The sequence below is a fragment of the Mesocricetus auratus genome, unplaced genomic scaffold, assembly GCF_017639785.1.
Source record: "Mesocricetus auratus isolate SY011 unplaced genomic scaffold, BCM_Maur_2.0 Super-Scaffold_6730, whole genome shotgun sequence".
Classification (NCBI taxonomy): Eukaryota; Metazoa; Chordata; class Mammalia; order Rodentia; family Cricetidae; genus Mesocricetus; species Mesocricetus auratus.
Window position 1 is genome coordinate 75,741,978 of NW_024429184.1, and position 12,788 is coordinate 75,754,765.

Here is a 12,788-nt window from a genome sequence, read left to right on the forward strand (position 1 = left end):
TCAGAGCCTGTATTCTTAGATCAGAACTGCTAGTTTACATATAAGAGGACTTAAAGCAGTAGCAATATAATTGATAAAATACAATTGGGTTTTGCTCAAAATATTAAATTGCTCAGTTTATCCCCTTTCCAACAATACTAAATGTTTCTCCCCACACCATCAATGATTTAACTTTAGCTTCTGTCAAGGAGATTATTTTCTTCTTCCTTTTGACTCTTTTTCTAGCTCCTTCTTCAAATGTGTATTTCTTCTTTGTTGTCAATGCCATAGAAATGACTGACAACAAGGTAACTTGTACCTACCCACCATCCAGTGAACATCTGAGGTGCTGTGGCTGTGACTGTAGGCCAGATCACACAAAAGCTCCCCAGTGCACTGAACACTTATGATTTCCTGGCTGCCACTGAGAAAGCCGTGGCTCAGCTTCCTTCATTGGGTGAAGACTCAAAGTTGGCACAAATCAGGAGGCTGTGGGACAATGAGCCTCCTGGCCTTTGCCCACTCTGCCACCAGAGTCTTTGTGCTATTACATGATTCTGTAAGAAGCACATGCCTGTCAGAGGTAGAGACCGAAAGGGAACAATCACACCTAGACAGCGTGCATATTCCAGATCAGAACTCTGCCAGGCACACCGAATCATCTTCAGATCTAGAGAACTTACCTTCTAAACAAGAGCAGTTACTATCCTTCTCTGTACACTTGAGCTGTTTACTCATTCTTAAGTCCTTCCTTCCAAGCACCTTGTAATGTAATAAGGTACTTACTGTGGATTTTCAAAAAGGTGGGAACATGGAGATACCATACATGACTGGATAGTATTCCCTTTTGTCATGCATGTCCTGTCTCTTATGCATGAAGTTTACACACAGCTTATATGTACCCACTTTAAAACATATTATGGGACTGGAGAGATAGCTCAGCAGTTAAGAGCACTGGTTGATCTTCCAGAGGACCCAGGTTCAATTCCCAACTCCAACCTAGTAGCTCAGAACTGGCTGTAACTCTGGTTTTGGGGTATGTAACACCCTTTTCTGGCTTCCACAGGCATAAAGCATATAAATAACATCCATATACAGTGCGCGCGCGCGTGTGTGTGGGTGTGTGTGTGTGTGTGTGTGTGTGTGTGTGTGTGTCCCAGCATGGCCTTTAAACCCTTTGATCCTAGCATTTGGGAAACAGAGGCTGGTAGATCTAGATCTCTGGGAGTTTAAGACCAGCCTGGTCTATATAGAGAGTTCCCTTTCTCAAAAAAAATTCAAATAAGTAAAAAATAAATAAATTATATACCACCCAGGGTAAAAATGAGTCAGTCTAGACCTTCTAACACTGATACTCTCCCTAAAGAAATAGAGAGGGTGAAATGAACAATTTCTTACTAGAAAATATCTGTCACAGCTGTTAGTGAGCAACTGGCTTAAGTCTGAAATCCCTGCCATTCTAGCCTAGAACTGTTAAAGAACCACCTGGCACAAGCAAACCTTCATCTCCTGCACATACCTTCCACAGAGCAAGTGCAATTGAGGCCAAGACCCCTCCCAGAGAAGGAATGTCATTTGGAGACCTCTAGCACAGCAGCCAGATGCATTCATTATATAGCATCAGATTGATCCTCAATACCATTCAATCAGGTTTCATTAATGCCATGACTGAAGAGTGAACAGATAGACCCCACAAACACTAAAACTTGGATGCCCCATCCCCAAACTGCCACAGCCATATAAACCCTTCTCTTCTTACTTACATAAGTTGGCAGCATGCTTCAGTGTCTCCTGGTCTTCCCTGGGGCAGGTGAACCTCTGTGATTGGTTCCATTGCTTTGTCTCCATCAGGGGCCTATCACGGAGCAGAATTTTGAAGCGTATGTAAATACTCTCACAGACATGTACAGCAATCTGGAGCGGGACTATTCACCGGAATGCAAAGCTCTACTGGAAAGTATTAAGCAGGCGGTGAAGGGCATCCACGTGTAGGAGGGCAGCATGCAGGAAGCAGAGGTCACCACATCAGTGAATTCCAGCCGATCCACAGGGGCCTCTCACCCCTCGAGCCTGGAGGCTTCCCCCTGCATTTATAATTGCAACATTGCACTAATTTTCTCCCAGCTGACATAAAAAGGAAAAAAAACTATGATAAACTCTTTGGATTAAAAGTAATGCAGTCAGTTATTAGATCTCATTTATTTTCATATCTTTTTCTTTTATTTCTTCATTGTACTCTTTATTTTGTAAAGTATATATAAAATAAATGTGACATTTTATATTTTATTTATTACTAATCAAAGAGTTTTTTATCTTTTAACTGCATTTTGAAGTCTACCATATTTTTACAGGTGTGTTTATTAATTTATCTCCTAATAGATTTAAATAGAAATGCTGTTCTCAAATCACTCATCTTTCTGGGTTTAATGAGAAAAACAACAACAACAACAATAAGGTGTAAAAGAAATCCCTGTGTGAGGACTGCACTATGGTCAAGTTTGATTTCTGCTGTGCACTTCTTTTCCCCCTTCCCTGGTTTTGTAAATGGTTCTTGGTAATGTGAGCTGCAAAGGACTATGAAGATAAATGGTGCCCACTAGTGGGAAATCTCCGTTCATAAAAGCACAGGATGCTGGCAAACAGTGTGCTCAGAATTTGATAGCAATAATTAAATAAAACAGTCAGCAGAATATTCCATGTGGCTGCATGGATTTAATTAATAAGAATTATTTATTTGAGCTGTCTAAAGCATAGATTTTAAGTGAACCAGATTTTGCCTTTTTGTTTTTCAAGTCACATTGGCTAGTTGGCAGCCCTTCCCCAAGATGAGAACTAAGCTTTGATGTGACCAGCTAGGCTTTTCCTGCTACATGTTAGTACAATATTACAAGTGACAATATTGGTATAGAGTTATACGTAGCAAATACAGACACATCCAAATGGAAATTTTGTAGATACAATATCCCTTGAAATAGCATTTATCTTACTGGATTGACTGGAAAAGAGTGGAAAACATAATAAGACATGAAAAAGTGTTATTCCAATCTGAAAACTGACAACATTGGTCTACATTTCCCTAGGAAATAAGACAATTTTCAATTTGATATAACTATTGGACTATACACACATGCACATGCACATGCACACGCACACACACACCACACACACACACTGGCACAGTCCACACATATATGAACTCACACTGATTCACACATGAAATTGAGTCTAAAAATCTCAACTGGATCAGAGTTTAGTAATTGCTGTAGTAAAGGCAATGTCTATTTCAGGGACTGTAAAGTAGTTTAAGCATTGTTTCAAAGGTTTTTTTATATTTATTTTTTTTAAGGAAAAGGTATAAACAACCAGCTAAACTGCCTTTTTGGTGTACACACACATTTCATGTGCAGATGTGCCTCTGTGTAAATGTACACATGAACTTTAGTGTGGGCTTAATTTTCTGTGCTATAATAAAGTGTTTATTTTCTACTAGCCTCATGGATATTTAGATTTAGTGTGATGGCATTCACAGGCTTGAATTCACTGTTACTACTGTTACCTGCTCAGATACATGAACAGTGGTCCACTCTCATGGAATTGTGGTTATTGTTACCTGCTCAGATACATGAAAAGTGGTCCACTCTCATGGAATTGTGGTTATTGTTATGCATCAAGTGGGGCTTATCTTTGGCTGGGGGTTCATTTGAACTCTTGAATCTTAGTTTAGTGAAAATGACATGTCTGTTTTTAGGTAGAAAAGGTGTTTATTTAAAAGAAGCAGCTACCATGAGTGGTGTCTACTAAAAACGGGACACAAAATTTCCTATTAAAATATGTCTTTGAACATTTTGCTACACAATACTTCGAAGAAGCACACAAATGGGCTCACTTATTACAAAGACAAAAGTTTACTTTGCTAAATATTTTAACAAGTTTGTTATATATTTTATTTAAAGAGATCTCTTACAAACCTATGTATTTATTACTATAATTTACATGACTTCAGTTAATTTATTTGTGTTCACATAGTTTTATGAAGTGTGTCTGTATTTATTTGCCACCTTGGTACTTGTGTTTTGTAACATGCACTGAATTGTTTTTGTTTCAATTATGTTAATGATTGGTACTGTAAATTGGGTCTTTTGTAAACAAAACAGGCAATGATGTATGCATTTTTATTTGAAGTAGTTTGTTTGTATACGGTTTCTTCAAATAATTAATATTTCTTACATCAATGCAACAAAGTTGTGTTCAGTGCTGTACATTTGGTGTATGGTAGGAAATAAAAATTGATACTGAATTTTGCTGTGATGCTTATTGGGTTAATTTATGAAGACAAATGTCACTGTCCCTAAGTCAGTCTAGGGAGCAGCACCCAAAGAGTCCTTGCCTGATAACAAATTGCTGCGGGTTCTGAATATAGCTTACATGATGCAAGCTTGGTTGAAGAAAATGTAGTTCACTCTTGAGCACCTATTATGATTTTGTGTTCTTATCTAAGTCATCAGTATTCTCTATTTTCTAGTTTTTGTCCAGTCTTCCACCTCTCTTAGATCTGGTTGTCCCTCACAGGTAATGTAAAATTCACACAATGAAGTCAAATTAATTGGATTCCAGAGGCAGCTGGACTAAAATTGGCTTCACTTTCACAGAGCACCATCTACTTTGAATATCTAGGCTTGCATGAGATGCTCACCTCACGATGTGTTCTGGGAAAGCCACTCATGTGATTTGATGCAAAGCTGCTCAGGCAGCTGGTTGGAACCGCCTATCAGAAAGTAATATCTGCAGTTCATGACACCCAATTTGTCATAGAACTGTACCAATCCTGCTGGAACTTAGGAAGGAATAATGAGCAAGATCCATCCTTATCACAGGTTCCCGATCAGAACACACTGAAGACATCCCACTTCCTGAGGTTTCAAGTTCGTTTAGTGGGGACAGTAAGACAAATGATAGGTATTATGAGATGTGAATTTACTTACAAGCTCCTGGGGAAACAGTGAGAGGTAGCTAGCCAACTTCAGTTTCCTGGAAAAGTGTGAGTTCCACATTAGTTGAGGCAGTTTGGTAAAGACAGGACACACACACACCTTAGAGGGAACACTTCCACCAACAGCAGGGGATGTGCAAGCAGCCAGATGACAGGAGGCAAAAAGTCCAGGAAAGTGGGACAGGAATTGCCAGTGTAAAGCTCCAGGTCCTGTGATTCTAATCCCCAGTAGCAGCCTTTGCTATGCAAAGAAAGGCTGAATTTCAATGCTGGGTATGCTTCAGCAGGAGAGTTCCTACATCACAGGCATGCAGTCTCATCTTCCATTCCCAACTCCTACCCCGGAGGCTTGGCAAGAACAGGGTAATGGATTCAGGTTTCTACTGGAGATAATTTGTTTAACAACACAAATATTTCTGGCACCAGAGCAATGCAACTGTGTTCAGTATATTCTGGGTGTACCAAAATGTTAAAAATCAATCGGGACATTTTTCTATAGTCATTTTCTATCTATCACCATTTCGTAGAAAAATCCGGAGCTTGTTAGAATTATGACCAACACGCTCTACTGGATCCAAAGTCCTGTATGAAAAGAAAAGGATGGATGAATTTAGAAATTAACTTGTTCTACCACATAAGGATTTCACCACTAATGTTTTCTATGTGTCTTTCCACACATTCCTCCCACTTCATTGTGGTCTACAAGGAGTGCCTTCTGTTTTCTTTAGCTCTCCAGCATATGACATGCAGTAAGCAGATTGAACTTGCTAATAACTGTCCACAATGTCATTCATAGTCAATGATGCTTTGTACACTCAGAAAACTCTCAAGCTCATGGAGCAATATCACCACATCCAGTGAAAATGAAGATGACTGGTTCTTGGATAAGTTACTAGCTTGCCCAAGGCTATAAAACTGGGGCAAAGTACATCCCAGATTCAGCCTTTCATTTGCTTAAAATGCTAATCAAGCCTTCCCAGTGTTTTAAGGAAACACACTAAAATGCTTGCTTTTTACTGTAGACACTGTCCTGCACTTCCAGAAACAAGGAAGCCTAGTGTGCATCTCTCATCATCACTGCCTTGACCAACAGGATCTTTTCCGTCTCTTGCCAGGTGTTATTTCATCCGCAGGATATAAATGAGGATGCCATGAAACCATGAACTAGACCTCTCCGAGTACAAAGAGAGTTTGTTTGGGGATTCAAACTGCCAGGCTTTGTGGGGAGGTAAAACAGGCAGCTGGGAGTGGCTCAGCAATTTAGTGGGGATAGGTAATGGGGAGAGGAGGTGCCCATGAACTAGAAGAGCCTGTGAGCTAGAGCAGCCAGAAAGATCCTGGGGAGAGACAGCAAGGGAAACTGTTGCCTGTGCACGAAAGTAATTGCTTTCTTGATAGTAAGACACAGCTTCACAAGATGTCGGAGGAATGCTGAGTTTAGGCTTCTATTTACCTGATAGCAATCCTCTGTTCAGCCAGAGTTCTGCCTGAGCTGAGCCCAGGCTGTCATTTAGGACATTTACTTTTCACCACTGTGACCCTAATAAGAAGGTAACTTCTATGAGAATATATATTGTTCTGTTGGATTCTCCAGCTGGCCCCTGCATGGTCTAGGAAGCTCCCTGTTCCTCCTCCTCCTCCTCCTCCTCCTCCTCCTCCTCCTCCTCCTCCTCCTCCTCCTCATCCTCCTTCTCTCTCTCCCTCCCTCTCTCTCTCTCCCTCCCTCCCTCCCTCCCTCCCCCCTCTCTCTCTCTCCCTTCCTCTGTCTCTCTCCCTCTCTCTCTCTCCCTCCCTCCCTCCCTCCCTCCCCCCCCTCTCTCTCCCTCCCTCCCTCCCTCCCTCCCCCCTCTCTCTCCCTCCCTCTCTCTCTCTCTCCTTCTCCCTCTCTCCATCCAGGCTCAGAGAGTCTCCAAACAAAGGAGAGGTGCTGTGAAAGCCCAGGTCTGAATTCTTGGTGGCTGTTTAATCACACATTAGATATATAGAGAATATGCACAGTGCTTTGTATATATTACTTAAGTCTCACAATGATTCTATTAATTCTGTATGAACCACAATAAGTATGCCATATTTTAACTGTGCTCTGGATCAGGCTCCTACTGGGGTTGTGCCCCTCCTCTGGCCCTCCCCACTCTCCAGCCTCCTCGCAACCCATTTCTTAGAACTCCCTCCTGGTCCCAACAGTAGCTGGTGAGTACTAAGTTTTGACTAGCAACACAGGTTAAACTAAAAATATTCATATACAGTGGGCTGAATACATTGCCATTTTTAAAGTTACTTTATCATTTTTCTTTTTATTGGTTCCTAGCACTCAATGTAACTTCTAGAAAAATTCATGTAACTCTGTTCTGTCAACAGTGTTCTGGTCCATTCCTTCTGCAAGAGGTTATTCAATAAGGTGAATGAAGAAAATAGGGAACTAAAGAAACAGAGATTATAAGAAAAGGAGGAAAAGGGGGAAGGGAGAGAGGAGGGAAAGGAGGGAAGGAGGGAGGAAGGGAGGGAGGGAGGGAGGGTAGGACAAAGGAAAAATAAAAGAGAAAATGTCTTAACTTTTTACCCTTGCCACAGATTGGAAATCATCGGCTTGCTTGTTTACATGCTTTCTTTTTTGTGGAAAAAATTTCAAAGCAGAAAATATCTGAGAGCAATGATTGTTTCTTTTCAGAGGCAAAAACAAAGTGGCAATTGTAAGGGTCCAGGGGAACATGGAAGAGGACCCCAGACTCAAATATTATGTAAGAGCCAAGAACATTTACTAATATTCCACCATGTGGGAACTTAGTTGTTCACCTGTACAAGATGACGATGACCCCAATAGGAACTTGCAGGTTCCTTTCAAGCACAGCTAAGGGGAGTTTCAGGGACAGTGAGGTCATATCATGTATGACTGATTGAGCAAGCAGAAGTTACACTAGTATACTTTTAATTGACTGGGATTTAGTCTTACCATTTTTGGACACATCTGTGCAAGTCTAGGCAAGTCCAGATGCGACTCAGAGGGGACTGCTGGGTTTGTCCTTGAGGCACTGTGAGGTTGGTTCAGGCCCCATTCCCTGAATGAAAGGGCATTGTGGATAAATGACCCTCTGTGGGAGAGACACCTGTTCTGCCCTGCTCAGAGAACTGAAACCTAAATTCAGTTGTGAGAGTGAGAGAGTTTAACTTCTTCAGTATTCATATTGTGACTTTCAAAAATGCAGTGAACACTGAATGTCGCTAGTTTCCCCCACCTCTCTCTCCTCTCCTCATTTCTCTTACAATTACCCATCTAGAGAGCCAAACCATGACTTACAGACTCACCATAACACTTAGAATTGTTTTTTAGGTGTAACTATATGAAAAACTGAATTCAAAGATTAGAAAAACTACTGAAAATGAGAAAAGGAAAAAATATGGTAGTTCTCGACAACGTTCTAAGTCTTCCAGAGACAAAGGCAGGAGGATCACAAGTTTCAGGCTAGCCTGTTCTATCTAGTAAGACTCTGACTCCCATAAAGGGGCAGGGGCAGAAGAATCCTTTTCCTTTCTGCAGAAGCAGTCTTGTTTGATGATAAGAAAATGGAGATTTTACCACTGTAATTAGTAAATGCACAGCCTTGACGATCCCTTTGTCATCTGGAAGAAGAAAAATGTGGCTTGTCATTTCAGAGCTCTGGTTTCAGAAAGGCCTTTCATGGCAGAACTAAATTGTGATCAATAGTTATGATTGTCACGGGTTCAGAGGTGAGTTTGACAGGAAGGTTTGGTGGGTAATCCATTAACTTGATGCCCTGTGTTGGAAGCTGACTGCTCTGGTGTCATGCACATTGATTTCTTTTTTAAGTTCTAGAAGTGAACAAAAGTCATATTCAGCTTTTATCTTCTTGGCAAAAGTTCCTACAATAGTATGAACTATGGGCAGACATTGAGCAGCAACAGACATAGGAATTTACATATAGTAATTTACATATAAGCTATAGCAGGGCAGCAGCTGGAGCCTTCTTGAGAGAGAATGTGTTGTTAAAAACTGAGCCTGACTAAGGGCCTAAGAACAGAGAACATCCACGAGTTATAGGTCAGAGAGCCTCAAGCTGTCCTGCTTTTGACTCCTCCGAGCAAGGGGAGGCCCAGGGAGGCAGTTACAGGTGGTGGGAATCTAGCTCAGGCTGAGAAGTGCATAGAGACAGAGAACCTGACGTAAGTAATCAGGAATGGCTCTCAAGATAACTCTTCAGTTGGGTAGAACTGATCCCTATGACATCAAATGGATCAAATTCTGGAGCTACCTAATATTTACAGCTGGAAGGTCCCAAAACTGATGCTGCATGACACCAACTGCACCCCAGCAGGGTGATTAATACTCAACTTGTGTAAAGCTACTAAACCCAGACTCTGAAATGAGTATATCACCAGATAAAGGCTTCAGAAGTCTTCTTGCCCGGAAAGACACTATACACCAGTAAATTAATTCAAGTCAAGGTCTTAGGAGGAAAGTAGGAAAAGTGGATAAGGAAACCAGAAATACATGGGTCAGAAGAGCTGGCTCAGCTCTGAAGTGCTCTCACTGCTCAGGCAAAGGGTTCAGGCTTGGTTCCCAGCACTCACTAAGACAGAGACTCGTGTCTGCCTGTAACTCCAGTTCCATGGAACCCTACACTCTCCTGTAGACTTCATGGGCTCTTTCATGTCTTCACAAGATGCATGTGTACTCACCCAGGTTTACACATACAGCAAAAAAAAGATTTTTAAGAAGATCAGCAATATGAATGAAAATGGAAACTCACAGAATTTCCTCAGTGGGTGGAGCAGAGTAGACAATCTGGGAAAACTGCAGTGATGTCTGGCTGCCAATCACAGGGCCGTAGGTGACACACCATCCAGTATATACCAACGAAACCTGCTCTGGTAGGCTGCACACTTCACCAGCAGGAGTGCCTGGACCTGCTTCTGGGGTCCCGCGCCTTCTTAGGGTGAGGAAGAAAGGCTGCTTCCCTCTTCTATGTCTCCCCTGTCTTCCTTAGTTCTGAGTCTGTAGACATTTCCTGGGAATGAAATCCTGAGACCCCCCCCAGAAGCTGTTATGAGTGCTTCGACCCACATAGGAGGCATGCCCAAGTTCCTCCAGCCCTTGTTGCCCCGTGTAGAATCATGTAGCAGGTCCGTGTGATCACACACTGCTGTGTGTGTCCTTATCTCTTCTTATAGAACAGTCCTATTAAGTACAGCCCACCCTGCTGTGGAATAATTCTTTTGTACCCTATGAAGATGTGTTGCTCTTCTTGTTAATAAAAAGCTGATTGGCCAATGGTTAGGCAGGATTTTCCGGACAGAGAGAATGCTGGGGAGAAGAAGGGTGGACTAGGAGGAGATGACATAAGATGCAAAGCGAGAGCACATGAGGTAAACGAACCTCAGGGCAGCACATAGATTAATAGAAATGGATTGATTTAAGTTATAAGAGCTAGCCAACAATGAGCCTAAGCTATCAGCTGTGCATTTATAATTAATATTATGTCTCTGTATGATTAATTATTTGGGAACTAGCTTTCAGGACAGAGAAGCCCACCTACACCACCCAGCCAGCCTCAATTTACGTTTGTTAGCCTCAATTTACCTATAACCAACCAGTGACTGTGGGGTTTGCAGCTCCAGTATGGTGGCTGGGGGGAGGCAAAAACCAACCATTAATGCTCATTGGGGAAGTTTGGTTTTTTTTGCTTCATATTATATACTCACATGTGTGAGCAGGAAAGGACTCAAGCACATGAATCCAGTATCAGAGAGGAAGAGGAGAGAGGCTCTGGAGGTCCCAGAACCTGAAGGTAGAAACCAACACCTGCGGACCTCAGGAGCTGCCTATGATGGTAGATGGAGGAGTGTACCATGGCCTAGGGCCCAGACCTCTAAGACACCCTTAAGGATTCTGTGCACCCATTTCCAGGGTGCTTTTTAGCCTTATTGATACAGATCGCTGGTGGATTCTTTTGCTCATGGATTAAAGAAACCAATGAAAGGACGAGTTGAAGACAAAGACGAGCGAAATAGTCTGGCAAGTCGCGTTCACAGACTGCGACTCCTAGAGTCACATTGATTCTGAGTAGTATGGATTTTTATTTGAGTTTAAGAATCCTGCCTGGTGATTCTTTCTCTCTTCTATTATGTATCCCTTCTGGTTTGGGGTTGGGTCTCTGCTGCTGTCCGTGAATACAGAAACAACTTCAATTGGATCATTTACCTCTGCGCTTGGCCCTGAAGCAGCAGCCTCTGGATTTGACATATGGGCACAGAGACAATGTGGCTTGGCTGAGGTTATATTTGGGACCCCTAAGCCTCCCCTTTCTCTGTGGTACAAGACAGGAAAGAAACTCACTGCAGATTAAGAAAAATGGCCTACTTTCTAAGAAAATGGAATCTTAACACACACACACACACAAAATGGGGTCATGTTCTGCTCTTGTGGAAGACAACAGTTTTACTCCACATCTTGGCCAGGCTGCTATTGTATTTTCCAGGGGAGTAGTGTGAGTGTTTGTGTCCCCTCCCCTTCAGGCTACCCTTGCCTTAGCAGGCCAGCATCCTCATTCCTGACCTATGCCTATGGACCTTCCAGAGCTCCCCTATGGGATAGCTCCAGGTCTCCTCTGGGGGACTACTCAGAGCTGTTTGACCTACCTCCTAGTTTGGCCTCCTACCTTGCCATCATTCTTTCCTTCTATGAGCTTGCAGGACTCCTGGCCTGTGTCTTAGAGAACATATCAAAGATGCCAGGGGATACATGGAGCGCCAGAAGGAGGGCCATGCCTCTGTGGTGGCTTAACTCTTACATCATGGGCAATGCAGGAGAGGCCAGGCACTCTCTGAAGTTCACCCGCAAAAGTCTGTAGTCCACAGGGTTTCCACACAAAGCTTATGTCAAGCTATGTTTCATAAAACAAGAAATAAAAACACAGGAAAACCTCAAGGAAGAATCTGGCATCTTAGAGATGGAGAGCGCATGCAACTGTATGGATACAGTTTTTACTCTTTAGCTAAAGATTTTGGCAACAGTCAGATCCTGAAAAATATTACAGCGTCATCCACATTAGCTAATGTTACATAGATTTAGGAAAACAAATTGGCCAAGGCTCAGGTTTTCAAAACTGCTATGCAATAATCAAATGCTAATTTCTGCACTGCATGTACATTTGGACCTGGCACTGAGCAGTGAGAAAGTCACTTTGCAGTGGCTTTTTTCAGCCTAATCCTGAAATGAATTATGCACATTCCCTCAGTGCTCCCAATTTCAAAACTCATTTCCTATCATAGTGGGTATCATGTTTTTCTTAACAACCTTTCATAGTTTTGAGGCCATTTTTATATTGATTCCTCCACCTGCTGTAGTCAGAGCACACAGTGTGAGAAGCCCTGTGTCAACAGAGGTCTGTGGAGAGGGCTCATAAGAGTAGAGAGAGGGGTTCACATGTGTATTATAAACTATAACAAAGGCCTGGCTTTGACATCTTCCAAAAGTCATTTTCATTTTAACCTCCCTTGGTCCAATAGTTCTTTTTCAGTCAAGCTACATGATGTCTTACTTGACAATTAGTCTAGTTTGTTCTCTGGTTTAATTTGTCAGAGCCCTGACTGACTTAGACTAAGTTAATACCAACAAGTACTGCCTGTATAGTGTCTGTTTGAGAGCTTCTCGAATTAAAGTTTGCCTTTATTAATTTAGTGATCCAAAGAAACCAGATGAAAGAAAGCAGGACATTCCATCTTATTGCAGCAGGTACACCTGGCAGGGTAGGCTTGGCCACTCTTTCCACACTTAAGTCCTGCAATCCCCTTGCCTCAGGAC

The 12,788-nt window shown here is 42.2% G+C and overlaps 1 protein-coding gene across 26 annotated transcripts in view; it reads left to right on the forward strand.

Annotated features, from left to right (window-relative positions):
* Positions 1-4,276, forward strand: part of St18 (ST18 C2H2C-type zinc finger transcription factor) — a 310,888-nt gene extending 306,612 nt beyond the window's left edge. For all 26 annotated transcript variants that reach the window (XM_021223291.2, XM_040741550.1, XM_040741551.1 and 23 more), the window contains one exon: positions 1,831-4,276. In XM_021223291.2, the coding sequence (XP_021078950.1) occupies positions 1,831-1,971 (141 nt within the window). In that variant the 3' untranslated portion in view covers positions 1,972-4,276. The remainder of the gene's footprint in view (positions 1-1,830) is intronic.
* Positions 4,277-12,788: the final 8,512 nt, after the last annotated feature.